The following is a 24,514-nucleotide window of genomic DNA, read 5'->3' on the forward strand; positions in this document are numbered from 1 at the left end:
TATTCTTCTTGTCACCGATCTATCTCCCCCCAAACACCAATCCTCTTCCATTAAAACCCCAGACTTCTACCCTAGCAACAGGCTATATCCCCAGGAAAGACAAGAGAATACCCAAACGAAGACCACGCCGGTCGAATTATCCAGGCAAAGCCCTGTCTAATTAAGCAGTATAATTTCTACTCGGTGGCCACTACGCCAGACTTGGCAGCGAGAAACCCTGATGGTCCGAATAATTGGTTTATATGGTGTGGGTTGGGGTTCGACCCTTCTTCTAGAACAGGAGACTATGTATGAGGTTTGGCTGAAGACGGTTTGCATGGGCGAGTGTTCGCATGTTGCTTTTCTATGTGGTGGTGGTGGTGGTGGTTCACTAGGATTTGTGAGATTTAGGATAGATATGGGCTTGTTTTACATTGCTATAGTGTAGGATGAGCAATGGGTGATTCATTTACAAGGATATAATATATTATCGTGACGTACTGCAGTTTACCTAATACCAACAGGAATGAAGCTTGACTTTGAAAATGGTCGAAGATCATCACGGCATCCTAATTCACTATATACTCTACTATCCATTATCCGCAATCAGAGCGCATATCTAAAGTGCTTAGACTCCATGTCTGTCATATCCTTAAAGCCATCGAGAACAGCAGCCTCCTCACGGCGTTCCGCGGTTTCCTCTGGTGACATACTGCGATCTCTCCGCAGATTTTCCCACTTCATGGCCATATACCCGACGGCACATAGAATGATTATCCCCGCGTAGCAGACAAGAAGACCGGTCAATGCCGAATAATACCGGGGAGCTTCGCGAGCAAAGAAGATGTTGGCCCCCGCAACGTTTCCGCTTGCGTATACCGTGAACCAGAGCCCGTTGGCGAAGGAGCGTTTCGTATGACCAGCCACGTTGGTGGAGAGGAGATTCCAGGATATGATGACGGGCGCACCTATGATGTATTGAAGCCATGTGCAGCCTACCAATGTCCAGCGATGATTGAGGTCCGTGAAACGAATGCCAAGGAGGCCACCGAATGGAATCAAACACACGACAGCCAACACTATACAGCGCGAGTCCCGCACGTATGTGGATACTAAGCCGCAGATAGGCACTATCACAGCTTCGATAGCTCCCGTTGGGAGCTGCAGGAGTGTTGCATAAATGCCACTGAAGCCATATCCTTTAATCAGAGACGATGAGAAGTTGGATACACCACCATTGATAACGCCGCAAGCGATGCCGATGCCGACACAGCAGAGCACTTTGACGTCGTAAAAAATCTCCAAAGCTTGGCGCAGCTTGATTTCCTTGGTCTTGACACCGATCATATTCTCCGAAACTCTGTGAACTGCCACAACGCGCTGTCTGTGGGACAGGAATTTCGCTGTACTTGGCGAGTCGGGCATGATCCAGAGGAAGAAGCATCCGGTAACGAAATTGAGTAAGCCAATCGTTAAGAAGATTAGCTGCCAGCTTCGCAGGCTAGTATTGTGAGAATGGCCTAGACCAAATCCCAAGAGAGCGCCGACCATCGTTGCCATTCCATTCCCAGATAACCATATAGCCATCCGGAGAGGCTGCTCGGCTCGTTTGTAGAACATCGAGGTGAAGTTCATCACTATTTCTCATTAGACGGTTGCATTTTGGCAATTCCTAGTCGGTATAGCCTTACTGCACGGGCTGACACAAGCCTCCGCCATACCCAGCAGAAATCTGAGAACCAATATCCCCGCGTAGTTTTTAGCTCCAATATGTGCAATAACAAGGCCGGCCCAGATAATTATCACGGTTCCCATATACTTCGCTAGTGGCAAACGTTGGATCATCAGATTGGATGGCTAAATCAGGTTCGTTAGCCTTTGGCCCAAAAAGCTCATCGCTCATCACACGCACAATAGCCCAAAAAAGATATCCAAAGTTGAATATTGCTGCCACCCACGAGTATCTTTGGCCCTCCAGACCGAGGTCTGGGATGAACGAATAAGCGGAGGCATAGTTTAGTGACAGTTTGTCTGTTCGGTACAACTTAGTTAGCTTGGCACTAGCAGATTGAGATACGACAATATACTCGCCTAAATATTGGATAACATATGTCACATATAACTAAATGCGGAGCTCGTCAGTAAATTGCGAAGACATAAAGTGACATTTAGGTGAACAAGGCTACCATGGGTAAAATTCGCCAGTCTAGGAGCTTGCGCACTTCGGCGCCTTCACGTTCGAGCTCTTCAGGCGATAGTTGGCCGACTTCAGCATAGAGGTCTGCTCCGATATCGCGGATCTCACCCGACATGACGTCGCCATGTTTCTCAACACTGGCGGAGCTCCGCACGTCAGCTTTCGTGTCATTGGTAGTGTCAATCATCGGGGCAAGGGTGAGTAAAGCAGTCTATGTCGAGCAATAGCACTGAAGTCGCGGTCGAGTTTTCTCCTTCACAACTGGGGCGTTTCTTCGGGCTGATTTATATCTAAAAATCAATTGGGCTCAGCGCCTTGCAACTGATAAAGGACACGCATGTTATCACTTGGCACTTATCTCAACTGGTTTATCGAGGGGTTGACCGTATATCCCCGCATGGGGCTTGATGCATGCATGGTTGCAAACCAGACCCACTACGTAGAAAGAAGCAAGCCAATTGATACGGGCCGTTGGCCATGAGATAGCGAGAGATATCCCGGTGACCTCGGCTGTGGGGACTTTCACTTGCTAAGGGCTGTGAAGCTTTACGCTTTCAATGTTTAGATCCTGCATGTAGTAAACTAGTATGCGCCCGGAGGGATGGGTAAACTTCCCCGCTCGCTAGGGCCACTACGGCCACTAACCTTATCTGTAGATAAGGTGCGGAGACTCACTCTGATAAGCCATAACCAGGACTTGGCACACGCACTTTTGTACTTCCCCCACGCTATCTCAACCATCTGACTACCCGAGCGGACTTTTGTCCGCTCCTCCTGTAGCCGGAGGGGCCAAGCCAACTTCCGGTAGAAACGGAGGTAGGCATAAGTGAAACATGTTCCGAAAGTGCACACCCAGAGCTGTAGGTATATAACGGTTGTAAATTCCATCAATTAGTCCCAATGACAAACAGTCTTCATGATACACCCGGGCTATCCAGCTCTTGTTCTGATCAATTCCGTTCATTTGCGTTGGTCTTAGACGTACTTTAGCTGCAACCTACCGTTACCAAAACCACTAAGTTTTCATGTCTGCCATGGAGTCGGTAAGGCTCAAAGACCGATATACCAAGCGCACATTGTGCTGATGAATACCAGGTTGCTGAAACGTTCAGTCTTGTCGATGCCACTATCTCAGAGCTCGAGCATGCCTTGAGTGCAGGATGGATCACAAGCGTGGATCTGGTAGCTAGATATCTCCGGCGGATCAGTGTATATGATGCAGCTGGCCTTAGCTTGAGTGCCATTCCTATTATCAACCCCACTGCGTTCGATGAAGCCGCCGCGTCTGATGCCCGTCGAGCTGCCGGTCTTCCCGTGCGGCCCCTCGAAGGCATCCCTTACCTCGTCAAGGACAGTATCAAAGTCAAAGGTATGACAGTCGCCAGCGGTTCGCCCGCATTCGAGAAACTGGTCGCTACAGAAGATGCTGCGTGCGTCCAGGCTCTGCGGGAGTCTGGTGCGGTTCTCTTGGGAAGAACTAATATGCCCGCAATGGCATATGGAGGCATGCAGCGAGGCTCGTACGGCCGCGCGGAAAGTCCATATAACCCGGAGTACTTGACCGCAGCATATGCGTCAGGTTCTTCTAACGGGTCTGCAACAGCCACCACAGCCAACTTCTGTGCGTTTAGCTTAGGCTCCGAGACTGTATCCTCAGGCAGATCACCTGCTTCCAATAACTCCATTATTGCCTATACCCCATCGAAGGGTCTGTTGCCTCTCCGTGGGGTGTGGCCTCTGTATCCGACTTGCGACGTTTTGGTACCCCATACCCGCACCATGTCGGACCTCTTCAAGGTTCTCGATGTTCTTGCCGTTGTCGACAAGACACCTTCAGGGGACTTCTGGAATGAGCAGAAGGTTGTTCCCTTACCTTCAGTGGAGACAATTCGACCTCCCTTATTTGATGAGCTAAAGGACAGCTCTGCCCTTCGTGGAAAACGGATCGGTGTGCCTTCCATGTATATCGGTGGCAAGGACCCTCTCCCGGATAAAGTATGCACGAGACCTTCTGTGCTCAAGCTTTGGGAGAGAACTAAAGGTGCTTTGGAAGCATGTGGCGCTACAGTTGTGGAGGTTGACTTCCCAATGGTATCCACTTACGAAGCTAGAGCAAGTCTAGGAGAGCTAGTGAGTGTCGAAGGCCTTCCAGAAGGCTGGCACTCAGTGGAAAGATGTCAGCTTGTGGCTCACTCCTGGGATGACTTCCTAGCCGCCAACGGCCAGCCTGGACTTGATTCGCTTGCCTGTGTAGACCCAGAAACTATCTTTCCTCTCGCACCCGGTTCTCTTCGCGGAACCCCTGATGCCGCAAACCAGCTTAGATGGCACGAGATGGTCAAATATCCAAAGAACAAGCCCGATTCGATCTTAGACATTCCGAACCTAAACCAGGCTATTAAAGCCTTGGAAAACGCACGAAAGAAGACATTCGAGCAATGGATGGACACACAGGGCCTTGATGCAGTGGTCTTTCCCGCTAATGGTGATATTGGCCGCGCAAACGCAGATGTGGATCCTGAAGCTTCTCTGTACGCTTGGAAAAATGGCGTGAAGTACTCTAACGGGAACCGGGAGATCCGTCATCTTGGTATTCCCACCGTGTCTGTTCCGATGGGCGTGATGGAGGACACAAATATGCCAATCAACTTGACGTTCGCAGGAAAGGCATATGATGACACTAAGCTGCTGCGTTATGCGTATGCATATGAGGAATCCACACATTATCGCCAAGTGCCGCCTCGTGTGCCAGGGCTGGACTCTGATCTTGTTCATACGACTGGAAAGCAACATTCCTCTGCTCAGGGTCAGATAGAACTACCCGGAGTCACAGTTACAGATCAGTCCAAGCACATCAAAGATTCTACTGTGTATGTTGAGGTCAAAGGAAGTCTACAACTTAGCGGTGGCGCGCAATTGAAACAGTTGGTATGCTATATCAACGGTGAAATAATTGATCCTCAACTTGATGGCAACGGATGGAGTCTGGCTACGACATATCCTGTCTCGGCTCGTGATGGCACGTGGTCCCGATGGACAAGCCCTGCTTTGGTCCAGACAATTGTTGTGATCGTGGCTCATACGAACACTGGCCAAACAGCTGGTAAAATGCTATTACTGTGATTTTTTCGTGTTGCCAACCTGTATATGCTAATGAATTATGTACATAATGCAGTCTCTCTGGTTCACTATTTCATCAATTCTTTAAGGAGTATCCAAGGCAGTCATACTCTCTTTCTATTTGCTAGCATACATCAGAAATGGGAGGGTTTACCATATCTTCGATCATTGCCAGAACCTCTTTGTGCAAGTACTGTTTTTTTAGTTGTTTCACGTAGGCCTCCAATTCGCTAAGAGAACATGCACACCGCAGCCGCTCAGGAAGATCTTCTGGTAACCAGGAGGCAGAGTGGAGAAGGAAGTAAAATACTTTAGCATAGGGGGTGGCATCCTGCCAACGGGTTGCGAAGCAGGTGAGGCTGTCTGCACAGGCACATACGGCATCAAATGCCTGTTGTATATAATCGAGCCCCAAACTCGCGGATCGACATATATACAGAAGAATAACCCCGGTCCGGAATTGAAACACAAGCTATGGCAGATACGTTAGTAAGAACTCTCCGAAGACGATAACTTGCCAGCGTAGACGCACCGCAGACCATGTAAAGCACATCACTTGACCTTCTTCCTGCAGACGTCTATAGTTAAGGCATGCCTCGACTCCAGCCGAAAGAATATCATCAAGGTCTTCGCGCATGAGGCATTTCCGCTTTCCTTGCATAAGGATGATAACACTGTAGTCATATAGTTTTGTCATCCATAGAGGATCGAGATGGGTTCTCTGCGCTTCTTCCACTGAGTATTGAGGTATATCTTTCCTCCAATCATCCAATGCTAGCTTGAACGATCTGTCATTCGAGTTTTGGATATCAGTTGGCTCATCCCAGGATCTTCGGATATTGGCTTGGATCTTTCGCAATCTAAACAAGTGTTGCAACGCTGTGCTCGTGCTTGAGACATTCGATATCTCATTGCTGAACATATGAATCTATAACTTTTCCGTTAGTCAAGGGAAGATGCGAAGCAGCTTAGAGGGAGGTCAGATATCTGTACATCGTCATCAACAATCCTATAGGCCGCAGAAACCGGTCGTTCCCAGCCAGACACTATGATTTCATTCAACATATAACAAGTGATAAACATCAACTCATTAAGATTGGCATCCCTTCCCATCGTATCTCCCAGGGTGCTATCCAGACCAGAAGAAATGCGTTTCTGTATCTCGGCCAACGTAGCTGAACAGAAGGGGACGATGGAAGAAACTGACATAGAGATTTCTCCTGAAGAAGGGCAATGAAGAGAATAGATAACCATGAGAATTGACGCTTGTATCTGAAGGATAGCGGACGCTTCTGCCATAACGTAAGGATAATACGACAATGCGGAGGAATACATCTCTGCCGCATGCTTTGAATGGTTCTGACCAGGCTGAAGAACGTTGTATGACAAGGAACCAATGGCATGCACCATCTTCACAAAAAATCCTTTCCATGGTTCCGGCTTCTCATTTAGGCTCCAGTCATGGCGCCAGGAACCCCAAGCGTTGCAATCAAGTAATGGCCACATGAAGTGCGTGATTGAGAAGTACAGGTTGGTGTAGGCTTCTTCGAGCCAGAATGAATAACCGCCCACTACGCCGAGATCATGCAGAGAACCGACCTCTGTTGGTATGGAGTCATCCACATTCGTCTCCATTGGGTCAAATTTGTCACTTGCTGTAGAGTTTGTAGAATCCCCCAACAATGTGACGACTGAATGTGCATTCGAGCCCGGGGACTTTCGCTGCAAATCGAAATCCAAAAGATCGCAAAATGTCGGAGATTTGTCAACATCATTGTCCTTATCAGTATCAGGATCGCAATCGGGCATTGGATCGCAGGTAAGCGGGTCAGTCGGCTCAGTTTGGATACCAAAGTCTCGTGTTTGCAGCGATGTTGTTGAGGTGCGCGAACCATGCTCTAACTCAGCGACCCTGGCCTCTAAACATCTCAGGTATTCCAAAGGAACGGTTATGTTGTCTCCATTTTTGCAAGAGTTTGCTGGGAGACATTCTGCACCTCTTCGTCTGCATTCTCCACAGGTTGGTTTTGCGTGGTCACATTTTCGCTTCAATCGAAAGCATCGAGCACAGGCGAGGAGCCTAGAATGGCTTGCAGTCCGCGGCATAAGTCATCGAAAGATTTCTGAGAAAATGGCTGTCCTGGGCAGGATGAGTGATTGAGTGACTGATTGACTGATAGCAAAAAAAGATAAGAACAAGAGCGGCTCCCCCACTTTATTTACTCCGCATTATGTGGGGAATTTGAGTTATATTGTGCCAGCCATGGCTTTGATAGAGCTGCATCATATGCAACCTTAAAGATTACACTTGCTCTTTTCTGTTTTTTAAGCGTGAGTGAAATTTTACAGGTAAGAATGGGTATTTCTCAGTTGAATATTGTGTCCTAGAAATCACGATTACTCCGGACCTCTTTGGGCTGCGCAAGAAGGACAACAGCTATACATGGCCAAGGACAAGGACAGAATAATGATAGCGAAGATCATACACAGCCATCCCATAGCTGAGAGTCAGAGAATCGTGTACAGAGTCGTAGACTATTCCTTAATCCATCTCTGATGAGCTTTATCATATCCGATGACCTTAAGGTCAATATTCAGCGTCTTCAACATAAAGTCCATGGTGAATTCCTATTAGTTGAGATTAGCACCCTTGTAGCCATAGGAAGACTCAATTCAAAATAAAAACCAACCTCATCTTCAATCTCTCTGCTTTTCCGCTCCTCATCGTGACTCTCCTTGCGGCCCTTGAGCATCTCAGCCTTCCGAGTCTCCAGCTCATCTTCATCTACTTCAACTCCTTCAGCCTCTGCGCTGCCGTACCAGGTTTCCATCTCCTCTTGCTCCCACTGCGCATTGTTATTCTTCATTTGCTCCCTCCAAGCCTTTATACCCCCCATCCGCGCCACACGTTCCTGAGCCCCAGAGAAAACTTCTTCAGCTGCATTCTGGCTGACAGACCTCCACTTCGTAATCAGCGATTGGAGGTCTGCATCTTTGGTCGAGGACTCGAGCTGAAGAGCTTGTTGCGCAGTATCAAGCTCAGATCGCAGGGTAGCAAGTCGTAACTGCAGCGCCCTTTCTTTCTTCTGAAGACCAAGAATGGCCGGGTCAGAGAATATAGGTTTCTTAGATGAAGCTAGATGGTTTATCTGAGCGTTTCTTTTGCGAGACGCCAAGCTTGAGGGAGGAGGAGGTGCTGTGTGAGTTGAAGGACGAGCAGACAACGGGGAAGATGAGATCACAGGTGGAGTGTGCGCATCATTGGTGTCAGCGTTATTATGATTGAGAGACGGGCCCGGAGGAACATTTTTCTCGTCTTTGGATACTGCCTCCTGTTTGGTCTCCGAGACTTGAGGTGGTCGGCGAAGGGGAGATTTGAAAGGTTTGGAAAGCGCCGATGCTGCACTTTCAACGCGACGGCGCTTTTTATTGAGGTTGATGGAAGACATTTTTTCGAATGTCTAGCAATACTTGAAGTAATTACATTGTATTGAAGTGTTTGTGGGTATTCAGAGAAACGGCTTTCATACAGGTTTAAGAGGAAGATGGAGTGACCCACCTAAAAGGCCATGTGCCAAGGACCTCCAGGTCCACTTTTGTTCGAATTGTCGCCAGTATTGATTCTATTGAACCCTCTTGTGACTACTAGTCAACAAAAGTTTTAGACATCTTGGTAAATATCATTCTGGACTATACAAAACTGCTAATTAATCTATGCTATGATCAGTTTAAATGCGTAGTGTAGCAATTTGATCTATGAAAAGCTTCCTCTACTCTTAGCAAAATCTTCCATTGATCATAAAATACACCATATACAGACTATGAGTGCTCTTCATCAATGCCCAACGCCGCCCGCCACCCATTGAGCGAACTCCGGGTCTCCAGGGCGAGGGAAAAAGCCCCGGTCATCATTTGCATTCCCCGGGGCTGCTGGATTGGCGCCTACATTCCCATCTTGTCTCTGTCGGTTCCGTTGCTGTCTCATGTATACAAGCACTAGCAAAGTCGCGGCTAAGGCAACAATGATAAGGCCTTCTAAAACGCTTTCATCGATATCGAGCTCCAGATCGTCGTAGTAGCCATCTTCATGACGGTCATCGATATGGTGTCGATCTGAACCACTCGATAGCAGGTCATCTTCTTCCTCGGCTCGCTTGAACATCTGTGCACGATAGGCTTCCTCCTCTTCGTCGTTCTCAATGAACGCTGCAATCCATTCTTTCAATGTCCTCCGGGGCTTTGATTCTGAGCACGGGGTCAGCAAAAACTCATCACTAAAGTTGACTTTGGAATCCCCACCTTCTTCGTCTTGAATAGAGTTGATCTTGCCGTTCGTGATTCTGTTCCAGTAGCTCCGTAAACGAAGTTTCAGTAAGCTCAATTTGACGGGTAGATAGGCCTCGGTACTTGTCTCGAGTGCCAAATCATAGTATCGTTTGGCCATGTGAAAATCTTGTTCCACGGCGATGCCATTCTCATGCATCCAGCCAAGATTCCAATAAGCCTGTGCGCTATAATGGACTTCGGCGGCACTATGATAGCAGGTGGAGGCTTTTTCAGCATCTGCAACAATACCAATACCGCCCAGGTAATAGTCACCCATCTTAACTAAGGAATCAATGTTTGTCTGCTTGGCAGAACGAGTCCAATAGATAAGGGCTAACGCCGCATTCCGAAGCAGAGACGGTCGAGGCTTCTTAGCACCCGGTAGGATGCGATCAAAAGACATCAAAGAGCGTTGCTCATCGAGCAAGTATGCCACGTTAGATTGCGCGTGCTCATAACCTTGCTCTGCGGCCATCATCGCTGCAACGAGAGCCCTTTCTTTGTCACCATTCTCGTACGCGGCGTTCGCCTCATCGAATGATGAATGTATCACTTCGGCTCGTTCTGCGACCATCTTATAGTATGACGCAGCCATTCCACAATGTCGTTCCCTACCAATACCATTGTTGGACAATTCTGCCAGGTAATAGAAGGCCTCCATCCAGCCCCAGCGGGCTGCTAGCTCAAAATATCGGGTAGCCGTTGGAACATCTCCTTGGTCCAAGAACAAAGCACCCAGCCTTGTTTCTGCAGCGGGGAAATCTTGTTCAGACGCGGACTTGAAATACGATGCAGCCCTGAAAGCGTCCTGCTGCACGCCATATCCATGAAGATACATGAGTCCCATTTGATGTTGACAAAGCGAATCCCCATTTGTCACTCCACGCCTGAACCAAGTGAGGGCAGTGGCAAAGTTTTGTTCTACGCCTTCACCACGGAGGTACATCAACCCTATATGGCCTGCTGCCTTCGATGCTAGTTTCTCGATTCCAAGCGGATGGTTCGGGTTCACAGACCCGTCCTTATTCCAGTAGCGCTTGGTGATCTGTTTGAAATACTTCATAGCCTTTCGAAGATTCCTGGGCAAACCTCGCGAGCCTTCGTAATGCATCTTTCCTAAGCTGAAGGTGGCCTTTAGTTCGCCCTTTCGCGACATAAGGTCTAGATACTCTAGGACATCTTCCAAGCTGGCTTCAGTGCTTGAATGTGCTGCGTCACGCATGGCATTTGGTCCCGAGCTGGAGACACTGGCACCTTCGCCATATACGCCGCCCTCCTCGTCAGCCCAACGGTATGATTCCCGAATCATACTATTGCCACCAGGTGGTCCGGATCGGTAGTATTGAATAGCCTTGTCTGCAACCTTCTTATAGTAATACGTTGCATGGTCGCAATTTCTGGGCATTCCAATGCCAGCATGATTTCGATATGCCAGCGTCATCTCCGACTTCGTGTTTCCCCCTTCCGCGGCGAAAGTATGGTATAATAGTGCCTTCGCCTGGTCTCGCTCAACTCCACCTCCAATACCTGTCGCATACATAAAGCCAACCATATACTGTGCCGTACTGTTCCCAGTCGCCGAAGCAAGGCTCTGATACCACTGGAACGCTTGCTTGAAGTCTCGTGGATGCGTGTAGTTGCCGTAGAAATTCAACTCCGCTAACAGGAACATCGCATCGGGGTTCTGGTCTTTTTGCGCAGCGATCTTAAGTTCATCCACGGCCTTTGCGACATTTGGGTGTATCTTCTGCCGCTCGGCATTATCTGACGGCGGGCCATTCAGGAACAGGACGCGGAAAGCCTCTTTAGAGTAATGTAATGTGTTCCCCAAGAAGCCGGACGGTTTCTCGGGCGTGATAATCGGGATCTTTGAGTTACGGAGAATTCTGAGGGCGGTATCAACGTGTTCTAGAGAGGCCGTTATTATCTTAGCTTAGAGCGACAACAGGTTAGGCCGAAGGGGACACTCACGGCTTCCAGGCCTAGCGTCAGAACTCTCTGTCCCACCTGGAGACTGGTTTGGATGCTGATATGATTCGTGAGCGACATCGGTGGATGCCTTGGATTCTACCGCAAGCACCTGCAGTAGCACTATACCATAATCAAGAGATGTCAGCTTCAATCGAACGTTGAGCTCCGCACCCAACACTCACGAAATGCCACAGGCAAGAAACGCCATAACCACAGGTTTTTCATGTTGTCAGCGAGGAATCTTTAATACTGATCAGTGAGAAGAACATGGCGAACTGTCCCCGATTAGAAGAGCATCGCCAGATCCAGACGGATAAGATTAGTGAAGTAGTTATGCATTGCATGCTTCCTTAGAGCTCCAAGGCGGAACGGGCCACCTGTCCATGCGGAGGTTCATTTCGCCGACACTACAAAACCAAGAACTAGTCCCAGAGATTGATAAGGCTCAACACTGTACCGATTTTCTTCTTGAAATAAATAGATCTCATAATAGCTGCTCTTTTTATTTTTTTCTTAATGCTTTTTTTATATATTTTTCTTTGCATCCATAACCCCATTCGCACTAAAGCTGTGTACAGGAGAAAGAGAAAGATTTGTGACCGCATCATTAATACACTCCGTAGCAAAATCATATTCTTCCATGCAAACCAGGGGAAACAGCAACATGCAAAAGGATCAAATCACTTCTAGAGTGATGAACCTCGTAGGCCGGGGCAATTCTAAAAGACGCTTGGTAATTTCAGGGCTCAGAAAGAAAAGGAAACAAACATGGCCAACCCACAAACCTCGTTCGCAATTTAAGCGAGCTGGCTCCGAGGCGATTGAATAAGGAATAAACCCATTGGGCCGAAGCATGAAAGAAAACATACATGCAGGAAGGCAAAAGAAAAACGAGGCTACAGACGCCCAAATTGTGGAAAAAAATAACCAACCAATTCCGCAACTTAGAATGCAAAATGTTTTCTTTTTCGTGGGCTGTTCGATGAAGTGATAATACAATGATACAGAGAAGACACGCATTAAAGCAAACTTCACTGGCGAGGGGACCTTCGAGACGAGTCAGTAAAGACGAAGCTGATGATGCATGGAAAGCAAGACTTACGAAGGGCTGAACGCCGGCGACGTCGGACTATAACCGGGGGATGTAGGTCCTCCGGGTGAGGTCGGCGAGCCGGCAAAATTAGGTGAGGTAGGAGAGTATGTCTGGGGACTCGTAGGAGACCACCCAGGAGATGTGGGTGTATACTTTGGAGAGGTTGGTGAAGTAGGAGACAGGTGCCGAGCGGCACCACCAATAGCGGGACTGGTTGGGCTGTAGCTTGGCGACGTTGGGCTAAATGCAGGCGAAGCTGGGCTGAAGCTTGGCGATGTAGGACTGTAATTTGGCGAGGTCGGCGAAAACCCGGGCGAGGTAGGAGAGTACGACGGTGAGGTCGGCGACGCCTGGCCATACGCCGGTGAAGTTGGCGAGTAAGCAGGTGATGTCGGTGCGAATGACGGGCTGGCAGGAGAGAAACCCGGAGACGTCATGGAGAAACGAGGGCTGGTCATTGCCATACCAGGAGACGTTGGTGAGTAGCTCGATGACGGGGAATAGCCAGGAGATGTTGGATTAGCACTGAATGGGCTGCTGGGAGAATAGCCGGCTGGACTCGTGGCCGCTGGGCTGAACCCGCCTCCAAAGCCACCGGTCGGCTGATACTCAGTAAAACCGCCAGGGGACTCAGCACCAGCTTGGCGGATAGGAGAGAAGTTCGATTCGGGATCAGGTGTACCGATGTAAGCGTTATCCTGCATCGGTGAACCAGTGTCATACTGAGTGGCGGCACCGTCAGAGATGATCGCATCCTTAGCGCCGATAGCCCCCATCACGCCAAAGCGAGCATTGTTCGAAACGACAGTGTTGAGCATGTTCTGATCGAGATAAATGTCGAACTCTCCAGTACCGGCAGGTGCCATCTGTCCCAGAATCAAGTTCTCAGATACACCGCGGCAGTCATCCAATTCTCCAAAGGCTGCGGCCTCCAACAAGATCTCCACCGTTTCTTCGAAAGAACAACGCATAAGAGCACCGTTGTCAGCACGGTTGATACCATGCCGTGTGACTGGCGTTAGGTAACCACGGACAGTCATGACATCGACCAGGAGGGCCAAATGACGGTGATTGACGTAAGAACCATCGAAGGCAAGCACCTGTGTCAATTCGCGAAGAACAGCTGTGCGGGCGGCTTCGATACCAAAGACCTCGAACACCTCGATAAACTGGTTGGAGTATGTGCGGCTAGCATCAACCCCAGGAACCGCCAAAACCTCGCCAAGGGCAGAGCCGCTTGTTTCAAGAACCCATTCCTTGCAAAGGGGGTCAACCTTGCTGGTGAACAATGAACCGTCCTCAAGGACTCGGACTTTACTCTTCTCGTTGATGAACGCTCGCTCGACACCGTTGACACCGCGAAGTGTTAAGGTATCCAGAAGATGTTGCTCAAGTTTCTTGAGTGTGACGTCGTATTCAATGTCATCATCGTCTTCATCCTCCTTATGGTCCTGGATCTGTCGGATTCGAATAACCTGCTCATCGGCGTTGTTGTCGCTAAAGATAACAGCGATATCCTTGGGATACGCCTGTTTAATTCTGGTAGCAACATCCTGCACTGTAAGACCCTTGTCAAGAAGCTTCGGCCGACTGAGAATGATACGAAGTAGCCATTTGGACTGGCGAGATGAGTCATCCGTCACATCTTCGGGAATAATGAAGTAGGACTCAACCATATCTCGGTCGTTTTCAATGACCGTAGACTGGATATCGGGATCGTAGTAGATCTCGGTGGCCTCCGTAACAGACCGCAAGCTAGTATGCTCAACAACGCTTCGCAATTGCTTGGCACCCTCCTTGTCATGAGTCCTACCGGGCTCCTGGTAAACCGTCATAGAAGGCGTCTTGATATTGGTTGCAACGTTGAGAATTTCCTTCAGACGGGGGACACCAAGTGTGACGTTCTTTGACGAGACACCAGCAAAGTGGAAAGTGTTCAGAGTCATCTGTGTAGCTGGCTCTCCAATAGACTGGGCAGCGAGAACGCCAACCATTTCACCAGCAGGAGCGTTAGCTTTAGCGAACCTCATTTCGATAGCTCCAATAACATGCTGGAACGCAAGTTTATTCATAGAGTACTCGGTGACCAGTCTTCGGAACGCTAAGCGACTCCGAAGTTGCGCCTTGAACAGTAGTGTGGCATTCTCCTGGGCTTCCCGAGAAATCACATCATCACCGCGCACGATAAGCAGCCGATCAAGCAATGCTTGCACCTGAGGAATAACTTCTGCTGGGTGCAGATCGCTGATTGTTCCCTCGCGGATCCTAAACGTAGTCCTGGCCATCTCGAGAATTCGCTGGACGTTGATTGGAAGCTGCATCATCTCCTCGTCTTCCTTAGCCACAGTACGGAGGAAAGCACGGTCTTTGAGAAGTTGCTCCCACTCTTCATCCAGATATCTCTGGACTTCGACGTCGCCTGCAATCTCATTGGCCTGTTCCAAGACCTCTGGACCTAAGCTGCGCTCAGGGTCCATGAGATCGACACGGAAACGGTCTCTAAACTTGTCGTCAGAGCATTTAATGACGTCAACTCGTTGGTTCTCAATATGAGCACCGTCAAGGCCATCTTCTCCGTAGATAAACTGTATAATATCTCCCAAAGAGTTACGGACAGTACCATCGTACTTCACCATTACTTCTTCCAAGGCCTTAACCAGCTTTCGCTGAATATAGCCAGTTTCTGCGGTCTTGACAGCTGTATCAATAAGACCCTCACGACCAGCCATGGCGTGGAAGAAAAACTCAGTGGGCGTCAACCCACGCAAGTAGGAGTTCTCCACAAAACCACGGGATTCTGGAGAATAGTCATCCTTTGTGAAATGGGGCAGAGTACGATACTTGAAACCGAACGGGATACGTTTACCCTCGACGGATTGTTGACCCACAACAGCAGTCATCTGCGAAATGTTGATGGTTGATCCCTTTGATCCAGAACGAGCCATCTGGATGGCGTTGTTCAGATCCTTTAAGCTCTTTTCAGTTTCACTACCAGCTTCGTCACGAGCATTGTTAAGTGCACGCGATACCTTACTTTCAAAGGTTTCTCGTACGTTCATACCAGGCAACGGCTCCAGGGTATTGTCCGTAGCACTTGCAGTAATAGTTTCAACCTCCTTCTTTCGTTCCCGGACGCAGTTCTCAATTCTTTGTATAGTGACTGCGTCTGGGATGGTGTCACCAATACCAATACTGAAACCATTGTGGAGCAGCCAGTAGTTGACAATAGCCTGTGCACCGTTGAAGAAGGCCACAGCAGTTCCTGGTCCATACTCATTGAAAATGGTGTGGATGACACCACCGCCACTGGCACCGACAGTCTTCTTTGAAAACATTCCATACATCAACTGTCCACCATGGATGAGAAGACCACCATCATTCAGAGGGGCAAACTTCTCAGAGAGCGCGGAGTTGTCCTTATCCACACGGAGAAGATTGAGCCCTGAAGGAAGCGCCATGCTAATAATTTGCTTACCAGTCCATCTGGGCCTAGGTTTCAGAATTGCTGGCGGGGGGATAACGCCGTCCCAATCAGGAACCCACATCATAAGATTCATTACTTGCTCCTTTGTCAAGAATGTATCACGCCGACAAATCTTGTAGATACCGCAGAGAGTATCCTGTACGATACCCATAAGAGGTCCGTTTCGCTGGGGGGATACAATGTTCATAGGAACCAGAGCAAGCTGGAGTAGTTCCGCGCGAGACTCTTCACTTTGAGGAACATGCAAGTTCATCTCATCACCGTCAAAATCGGCGTTGTAAGGAGTTGTCACAGACAAGTTGAGCCTGAATGTGGAGTACGGCATAACGCGGACGCGGTGACCCATCATAGACTCCTTGTGAAGTGAGGGCTGCCGATTGAAAAGAATCACATCACCATCCATGACATGACGCTCTACCTTCCATCCGTACAGTAGTTGTTGGCCTCCAGCTCGTTTAGCATGGCGTAAATCAATACGTTCACCGTTATCTCTCACAATATACCTTGCTCCAGGGTGCTCGTTGGGACCATTCGAGACGAGCTGCTGTAATTTATCGATGTTGTACGGCGTGACAACTTCGGGGTATGTCAAAGTTCTTGCGATACTTTTTGGCACACCAACCTCATCAAGGGACAGGTTGGGATCACCCGTAATGACAGTACGAGCTGAGAAATCCACACGCTTACCCATCAAGTTCTGTCGCAAACGACCTTCTTTACCCTTCAAACGGCTGCGAATAGCTTTCACCGGTCTGTTTGACTTCTGCATCGCCTTTGGCTGGCCAGCAATATCGTTGTCCATGTACGTGGCGACATGATACTGCAGTAGAGACTCGAACTCCCGAACCACGTGCTCTGGAGCGCCTTCCTGTTCGCAACGCTGGACATTCTGGTTTGCCCGAACAATTTCAGCCAGCTTGTATGTCAGATCATCCTCACCGCGCTGGCCACTGGTGCTACCACCCACAAGCACACTGGGACGGACAGGGGGCGGCGGCACCGGCAAGACAGTGAGAACCATCCACTCAGGGCGAGCATAGTCATTGCTCAACCCCATTATACGAACATCCTCGTGAGAGATGTTACGGAAGATGTTCAGAGCCATCTGGGGAGTGATTGTCTTCTTCTCTGGCTGCTGCATATCCATCTCGTCCATCATACTCTTGCTAGGTTTCCATGTCCCCACCAAGGTGATTCCCTCTTTGCGAATAGTCGGTTGGGCATTTCCGCACCCGCCGTGCATTCTCGTTGGTTTGGAGCTCTCTTTCGCATACGGTTCGTCCTCATCCGGAGGAGGGTCAGCTTCACATATCGTGACATCTTTCGATAGTCGCCAGATGTGGTCGAAACGTCTCTTCGGATCTCTCATGCGTAGGGCTTCAAGGAACTTGGAATCAGACTGGTTTCAAGTCAGCAAATTTGCCATATTTGATTTGCCATCCCGTGAGGGATGACTAACCGTGTTGGCTTTGATCTTTCCACAATTGTGGCAGACCGTCTCAAGTAGCTTCTTGATTTTCGTCAAGAAACCTATGAGTGGACGTTAGCAATAACCCCTGAATATACTACAGCGGAATATATTAACATACCAATATGGAAAACAGGAGTGGCAAGCTCAATATGTCCAAAATGTCCCGGACATTCCTTCTGGCCTTCCTCACAAGTCTCGCAGTTCCATTGCCGATCGATGGTTCCCAAGCGAGGATCGTTCAGACCTTTTGTCCGCGGCCGTTGCCTTTGCTCATCCTGATTTTACACTCGGTCAGAGGCGATCATAGCCAGGCGGTCAGGAAAAAACGATGGGGAAAAACAAACCATAGTCTCTGGATACTCCACATGGACCACACTCATTCGTTTAATTTCTTCAGGTGAGAAGAGACCAAACTGAATTTCCTTGATGGTGCGCAAAGGCGCCTTGGAATAGGGAAAGTAGACGTTCGACATGATGGCTGTTGTCGCGGAAACGTGTCACTCGAGAGATGGGCTGAATCACGAGTCGAACAGATCTAAGGTTGAAATACTGCTGAGAAACAACTCAGATAGCTCTATTCTGTCAATTATTCAGGCGTGCAGAAGCGACGATGAAAAAAATTGCAAGCAGCTGGCCGGGTGAGGCCTTTGGCAGCCCTTGCCACGAGGGCGCCTGCGACCTTGTTCTCCGACGTCGCGAAAGTCGAAAAAGGGCGGAGGTAAAAGATTCACGGTCGATCTTGGCGACTTCTCCGACTCGCAAAACGATATCGCGATGCCAAACGCGATGATCGGGGACGTTGGGGGATGGGAAAGCAGTGTATCGAGGTGATGAAAGGGAGATGGTTGGACGTCAGGTTGTCGCCGATGGGGCACGAGTTTTCTGAGCCGCAGCCTGCGGCTAGCGTGGCACTCACTAAAAGTCAGTGATGCTAAGACTCGTCCCCAGCAGAGATTGGCCGTGTTATTCCAGATTTAGCCAATTATTAAGCTTCAATTCAGGCTATTGTGGGGCGCCCGCTTTGCTTTCTAAACGACCTCTCACCGCCCACCAGCCTGTTTCTAATCTTCAGCATTTGCTCATCTACTGTGAATCTCCCCGCGCAGAGACTATATCAGTGGTCACCAAATGAAGATTGAATGATTGCTCTCACTCATTTCTCCTGGCCTTTAGTCTGGGCTGGGTTCATCCCGAACCTCTCGTTACTCTTGTGTTGACTTTTCCCCTCACTCTGTCCCGAGCGCATGTCGATACTTGGCTCAGCGCAATGAATTTGTCCCTTCTTGATCCCTTTGTCCTGGCGCAGGACTATCCCGACACATTTACAGAGAAACTGAGTATACCATGTCAATCCCGCTTTTACCAATAATCCTTCGCTGACAGTTGCAGGAAGCGGTCATGCGACATGTCTACGATTCAACCGCAAGGGAGATTATCTAGCCTCCGGACGAGTTAGTCAATCAATAAATAACCGCTATCATTGCGATATCCTATTGACCCCCATACAGGTTGACGGCACAGTGGTGATCTTTGATTTAGAGACAAATGGGGTTGCGCGGAAACTACGAGGTCACACTAGACAAATTCAGTCCCTGAGGTACGTGCATTATGTTACGAAACACTGCTCGAGCAGAAAGACTGACTATAAACCGACATGCAGTTGGTCAAGGAATGGTCGCTATCTACTCAGTTCATCACAAGATTGGAAGTGTATCCTGTGGGACTTGAAAGATGGTTCCCGAGTACGCACGGTCCGATTTGAAGCTCCTGTATATATTGCTGAATTACATCCTTATAATCAGTGAGTCTCTTCCGAAAACCGCATCGCGTTTCTTTCGCGACATCACATGCTAAAGCTTTTCGATTGCCTAGTTTACTTTTCGTTGCCTCTCTCTTTGAGGACCAGCCTGTTTTAGTGGACGTCTCATCTCCTAAGCCCATTAAGCGTATTCTTCCCTCCGCTCCATTTCGACCCCCGCCTCCTAAATCCGAAGAAGTTGACCCCGCTGTGGCCGCAAAGCAGGCAGCCCAAGACGCGAAGCACTCAACATGTGTTACCATCTTTACTGCTTTAGGAAATCACATTATAGCAGGTACATCTAAAGGGTGGATCAACATCATTGAAACACAAACATGCGCGACAATTCATTCTACGCGTCTTTGTAATGGAGTGGTGATCCTACTTCGCCTCGCCAGCAACGGCCGAGACCTGCTTGTTAATAGCTCCGATCGAGTGATACGCACCATCCTCATGCCAGACCTGTCCCAGCTAGGTATTGACTTAGAACCCGCCAACATCAAGCTTCAAGTCGAACATAAGTTCCAGGACGTGGTCAACCGACTAAGCTGGAACCATGTCACCTTTTCTTCGACAAGCGAATTCGTTACCGCATCCACCTTCATGAACCCTGACATATACGTTTGGGAACGGAGTCACGGTTCCCTGGTGAAGATCCTCGAGGGTCCTCGAGAAGAACTGGGCGTTGTAGAATGGCACCCTTCTCGCCCTATGGTAGTCGCCTGTGGTTTGGAATCTGGATGTATCTACACATGGTCGATTGTGACGCCTCAAAAATGGTCCGCGCTAGCGCCTGATTTCGGTGAAGTTGAGGAGAACGTCGAGTATGTTGAACGCGAAGACGAATTCGACGTTCACCCTGCCGAAGAAATCCACCAACGTCGGCTTGATCAGGAAGACGAAGTTCCCGACGTGTTAACCATCGAGCCCCACAAAAGTGGCACGGATGAAGAGATAGAATCCTTCCGCATGCCTGTTCTTCTAGATATCTCCGACAGCGAAAGTGAGGAGGATATCGTTGCCGTGGGACCCGGAACAATGCGGAGACGTAGCCCCGGCGCTGGCCGTGACTGGGCCAACGGAGATGGGGAGAAAGAAACTACTGGAGGTAGAAATGGTACCTCCCGGGGACAAAAGGGCCGCCGGCGTTGAAATGATATCACCGTATGAGTTCGCATCATGATATTAGATAATTTACCGGAGCATCTGTCTTTTGGGTCATTGGGTGGGTGGGTGTCTTGAAGGCTATCGAGGCGTTTGGCGAAATACCCGGAAACTGGTATCTCACACTTGCATTTCCGGATCTTGTTAGCTGGTAGTGAGGACTTGCAAAAGATTATATGGAGAATTCTTCCCATTGTATTATATAATTTTTTATGTTCTTTTTAGGTGATATCATGCTATATTGAAATCTCGTATAAAAACATGGCAATGATTGGATGATGTCGTCACTGACAGAATGAAATGAACTGGGTATACAATTACAACAATACACTCACCCCAAACGCCATGAATATATTGTCTTTGGCAAGCGGGAACGCGTACAATGTCAGGGATTGATATGTCCTGAAAAGTGCGACGGAGGAGCCACAACCAGGTTAAGAGGAGGCATAGACCATAGGGCGTGTCATGCCGTGTGCGAATGACCTGCCAATATTCTGCAGTCCCCTTGGTTTGTCCATAGGGAGAAGAGCTGCATGTACTGTATCTTTTGGGTCAAAAGATCTTTTGACGTGCCTGTTTGGCTTGGGTGTTTCGCTTAGGCCCCTTCACAAGACACGCCGGCCTCATGCTCAAACAGATATTGATTTTGCGAATGCCCGCCTCCAAACCGAGAGGTATGACATAATCAAAGCAAGCTTAGTATATTTCCATCAAGCTTGTAGGTGTTACTGGAGTGATACAGGCAGTTCGGTGCATCATTCGTCTGCTATAACCAACAGCATAAACAGGACGTCTTGAACCAAATACCCAGAAATGGAGCTCTCACAACGCACTGAATTTTCCAAATAGGTAGAGATCGTAGACCCAATATGAGCTGGATTTTGCTTTTGCAGTATGCAAGTGACTGCTCAGAACAGTTGTGTGCAAGCTAAAAAAACTGGCACCACACATATTCATATCAAACCCCAGCATATAAAGAGGACTCATGAGAAGAGCAGATAGGAAATTGCGTGAACGGTGATTTCGCCCTTCCATAACTCGGAGCCTGGGCACTAGTAACGCTGCTGGTGCATTTTTGGATGGTCCATCGTGCGCACGTCGGTAGAAAGAATCAATTCGCAGAAGGCTTCCGTGCTTGGTATATATGAAGAATATTATAGGCGTGTAGTTCTTTGTTGAATGCCTCCGACTTGACTTCTGATGAAATGCGCCGGATTCGGTCCAAGTCCCAACCAAACACACGACTGAAGGGCGCCATACTGAGTGATTCAATACTCTCCGAGACAGCCAAATTGTACCAGCGAGCAACTTTTCTTTCGTGCTCATCTTGATGCCATGGGTTAAGGGGCAACCCCACCATTTGATGATCGATATCAGTAAAACCCGCTTCCTGCAGATCTCGGATTGTGTCACGAGAATTGTGGGTAATAGGTCGCATCGCATCTTGTGTAGCTTGCTTTAGAAGTTGGTACCACTGTCGAATAGCTAATCCCTCGAGAGGACGATCATCGCAACGCGGTTCAAAATCGATCTCCACCTGTTCAAACCAAGCCCCAGGTCGAAGGTGAGCGAATATTCTCCGGTACAGGTTCGGCCACCCCATCACACTTCCACATCCCATCTGCAGGTGAATCAGGTCCCAAGAGTCCTCACCCATCGCCCAAGGACTCTCGAAGTCGAACGGGGCGTAGAATTCGCAATTCTTTGGGTGATTTGGGGGCTGTATGGGAGCAAGGTCGACCCCAACAACGAAAGCGTCTGGATATTTGTTGGCAACATCAATTGCCCATATCCCGGTCCCGCAGCCCAAGTCTAAGAATCGGCCATTTCTGGGATGCGGGGCGTACATTAAGCCATCCGACACCCTTGCCACCGAGAACAATTTGTGGAAGATATCAAGGCGATCTTGCTCCTGCTCATCGCATGGTAACATATATACCCCTTTGCGGTACGCATGATACATTCGTCCGTTTTCTTCATAGACAGGCTTGTTTTCAGAACTCCTAGAGAGAAACAGTAACAACAAAGAAGAACATTAGTCGTCCAACGATAACAGCTACGGCAGAGTGAATAGCTGACGCCGCCCAGAAAGAAATTCAACAGGAGATTAAGGAAAAAGGGAAGAATTACTTGCTATTAATGGAATTCACACTTGGAGAACCATTACGGTACCACTGGCTATAACCAGAGGGTTCTCGTGCTTGGGGGTCTCGGTCTGTAATGGCGTAGATATCCATGGCATCTGAGTTATTTCTTGATCGACTAGATGCTAATGACTGTGAGTAATACGAATCGTGTGGTGGTGAGGCCATCGCCGGGAGGCGCTGACCAGCCTGGCCGTTTCCAAACATCCCGTGTGGTGAGGAAGAGTCGGCAAGAAGTTTGGTACTTTAAGATGGTGACAAGGGGAAGAATGCCGGCGTCGATGGCAACGAGGTCAGTAGCGTGGACACTTGTAGGTCGTGTATATGGTATATATATTGAGTGACGAATAAAACATAGAGTAGAATGGGGCTGAGCCGAGTCAATGGACGGCAAGTTCATTCATGAATTTTAAGGGAGTGAAAAGCGAAACATAAGATATCATTCGCAGTATTAGAAGGAAAGACGAGGATTCAGGGGGAGAATCAGAAAAGTAAAGAGGGAAAAAAACAAAAGGAAAAAAAGGGAGAAAAAAACAAAAAAATAGAAAAGTTGGAGATAGGACCAGGCAGAGAGGCAATGGTCACGTCCACTTAAACACAAAAAGGCAGAAACGGGAAAACCAAGACGGTGGCCAGCCAAAAGTACCGACAAGCGAAGAAATAATAATAGAGCACGCCGTGCTGTCTCCCCGCGATGAAGCGATGCCAGTCGGCAAATCCACAGAGAAGTAGCGGTCACGGCGCAAGCAATCACTGGGCGCAAATCGTCAACAACGGACTGGAGTTGTCACGGCTAACCATGGATGGGTGGTCGATCCAAAGTCATCAATTGGGACAGATTCATCCAGCACTATACCACGGAAGAGAAGATTAATGAGCGGAGCCCTGAGGGGGGCGAGAATTGGTACGTAGTGGTGGACGAGGGGAAGCGAGAAGAAGCCCTGTAATGGAAAGCCTGTCTTTAAGGTTGTTGCAGCCGCTGTCTTGTCCCCGTTGGGCCCACGGGTGCGAGAGGGCGGGGCGGCTATGGAAGAAGCCTGAGGCGACAGCCTTGCATGGGCCGGTATTCTTTTCGTAATGTTCTCTTCCTTTTTCTCTTTTTTGTTATATATATATATATAGAGATATATAAAATAATATCTATACCTCTCTTTCAACCGCAAAGGAGTGAGCAGTGCTGGGCTATATGAGTGTACGTTCTATTAGCGTGTGATTCAACAATCTAACAAACTATTCCCCTCTAAGTGAAGGTACCCGGCTACAGAGAGTGTCGATTTGAAATGGATGCTGTGGTTGGTATCTCATCGAATTCATTGGCTGGAAAGGTTAAAACAGCCCCTCCATAAACCATGGTATATCCCCTAAATAGTACCTGTCCGTCATCAACAACCCTACATGGATTATCTTTTAGTGGTTACTAGCCTGAATGACTCTGGTAGCGCCCATTCAATATCCATGGATCTTGACCAGCCGGTTGCACAATTCAGATATGATCTAGGTGTGTTTGTGTTCATGTCATGTATGTGCATGAATGGCAACATACATACATACATACATACATACAGGTACACATAAGAGGTATGTAAAGATACCCTGTATCGATGTATCATAAGGTATGTATGGTATATGTATGTACATACATACATGTACAGTTATCTTTGTGCATTATACATACATCATACAAGGTATAGATGGCTGGGCACACATTAGCCCGCGGTTTTTTCCTTTTTTCCCTCTCTCTTTCGCCTCTTTCTATCTTTCCTTACT

At 48.5% G+C, this 24,514-nt stretch overlaps 8 protein-coding genes across 8 annotated transcripts; 2 read left to right on the top strand and 6 right to left on the bottom strand.

Annotated features, from left to right (window-relative positions):
- Positions 1–585: 585 nt before the first annotated feature.
- Positions 586–2,363, bottom strand: BDV37DRAFT_297259 (putative MFS allantoate transporter; the record flags this gene model as incomplete). The annotated part of the gene is made up of 5 exons (XM_032090293.1): positions 586–1,616; positions 1,671–1,836; positions 1,892–2,010; positions 2,071–2,101; positions 2,166–2,363. 5 exons carry the CDS (start codon positions 2,361–2,363, stop codon positions 586–588), a joined length of 1,545 nt encoding a protein of 514 aa, XP_031937322.1.
- Positions 2,364–3,210: 847 nt separating this feature from the next.
- BDV37DRAFT_297260 (amidase family protein) lies at positions 3,211–5,299 on the top strand (the record flags this gene model as incomplete). Its single annotated transcript, XM_032090294.1, has 3 exons — positions 3,211–3,215; positions 3,247–5,066; positions 5,277–5,299. 3 exons carry the CDS (start codon positions 3,211–3,213, stop codon positions 5,297–5,299), a joined length of 1,848 nt encoding a protein of 615 aa, XP_031937323.1.
- Positions 5,300–5,768: 469 nt separating this feature from the next.
- BDV37DRAFT_287087 (fungal specific transcription factor domain-containing protein) lies at positions 5,769–7,105 on the bottom strand (the record flags this gene model as incomplete). Its single annotated transcript, XM_032088049.1, has 2 exons — positions 5,769–6,224; positions 6,290–7,105. 2 exons carry the CDS (start codon positions 7,103–7,105, stop codon positions 5,769–5,771), a joined length of 1,272 nt encoding a protein of 423 aa, XP_031937324.1.
- A 601-nt stretch (positions 7,106–7,706) lies between these two features.
- BDV37DRAFT_259038 (putative DNA repair protein Dds20/Mei5) lies at positions 7,707–8,792 on the bottom strand. Its single transcript, XM_032083096.1, has 2 exons — positions 7,987–8,792; positions 7,707–7,924 (listed from the first exon to the last, which is right to left on the bottom strand). The coding sequence occupies exons 1-2, from the start codon at positions 8,743–8,745 to the stop codon at positions 7,832–7,834; spliced, it is 852 nt and encodes a 283-aa protein (XP_031937325.1). The 5' UTR covers positions 8,746–8,792; the 3' UTR covers positions 7,707–7,831.
- An 88-nt stretch (positions 8,793–8,880) lies between these two features.
- BDV37DRAFT_259039 (ubiquitin ligase complex subunit HRD3) lies at positions 8,881–11,921 on the bottom strand. Its single transcript, XM_032083097.1, has 4 exons — positions 11,776–11,921; positions 11,594–11,713; positions 9,596–11,530; positions 8,881–9,541 (listed from the first exon to the last, which is right to left on the bottom strand). The coding sequence occupies exons 1-4, from the start codon at positions 11,816–11,818 to the stop codon at positions 9,132–9,134; spliced, it is 2,508 nt and encodes an 835-aa protein (XP_031937326.1). The 5' UTR covers positions 11,819–11,921; the 3' UTR covers positions 8,881–9,131.
- Position 11,922: 1 nt separating this feature from the next.
- BDV37DRAFT_259041 (DNA-directed RNA polymerase II core subunit RPO21) lies at positions 11,923–18,469 on the bottom strand. Its single transcript, XM_032083098.1, has 5 exons — positions 17,986–18,469; positions 17,760–17,916; positions 17,630–17,700; positions 12,696–17,569; positions 11,923–12,640 (listed from the first exon to the last, which is right to left on the bottom strand). The coding sequence occupies exons 1-5, from the start codon at positions 18,112–18,114 to the stop codon at positions 12,625–12,627; spliced, it is 5,247 nt and encodes a 1,748-aa protein (XP_031937327.1). The 5' UTR covers positions 18,115–18,469; the 3' UTR covers positions 11,923–12,624.
- A 267-nt stretch (positions 18,470–18,736) lies between these two features.
- BDV37DRAFT_217335 (Set1-mediated histone H3-K4 methylation subunit Swd1) lies at positions 18,737–20,830 on the top strand. Its single transcript, XM_032080101.1, has 5 exons — positions 18,737–18,978; positions 19,031–19,092; positions 19,150–19,238; positions 19,302–19,442; positions 19,514–20,830. Exons 1-5 carry the CDS (start codon positions 18,909–18,911, stop codon positions 20,589–20,591), a joined length of 1,440 nt encoding a protein of 479 aa, XP_031937328.1. The 5' UTR covers positions 18,737–18,908; the 3' UTR covers positions 20,592–20,830.
- A 742-nt stretch (positions 20,831–21,572) lies between these two features.
- Positions 21,573–23,234, bottom strand: BDV37DRAFT_217373 (class I SAM-dependent methyltransferase). Its single transcript, XM_032080102.1, has 2 exons — positions 22,734–23,234; positions 21,573–22,606 (listed from the first exon to the last, which is right to left on the bottom strand). Exons 1-2 carry the CDS (start codon positions 22,952–22,954, stop codon positions 21,715–21,717), a joined length of 1,113 nt encoding a protein of 370 aa, XP_031937329.1. The 5' UTR covers positions 22,955–23,234; the 3' UTR covers positions 21,573–21,714.
- Positions 23,235–24,514: the final 1,280 nt, after the last annotated feature.

Source organism: Aspergillus pseudonomiae (genome assembly GCF_009193645.1).
Source record: "Aspergillus pseudonomiae strain CBS 119388 unplaced genomic scaffold BDV37scaffold_86, whole genome shotgun sequence".
Classification (NCBI taxonomy): domain Eukaryota; kingdom Fungi; phylum Ascomycota; class Eurotiomycetes; order Eurotiales; family Aspergillaceae; genus Aspergillus; species Aspergillus pseudonomiae.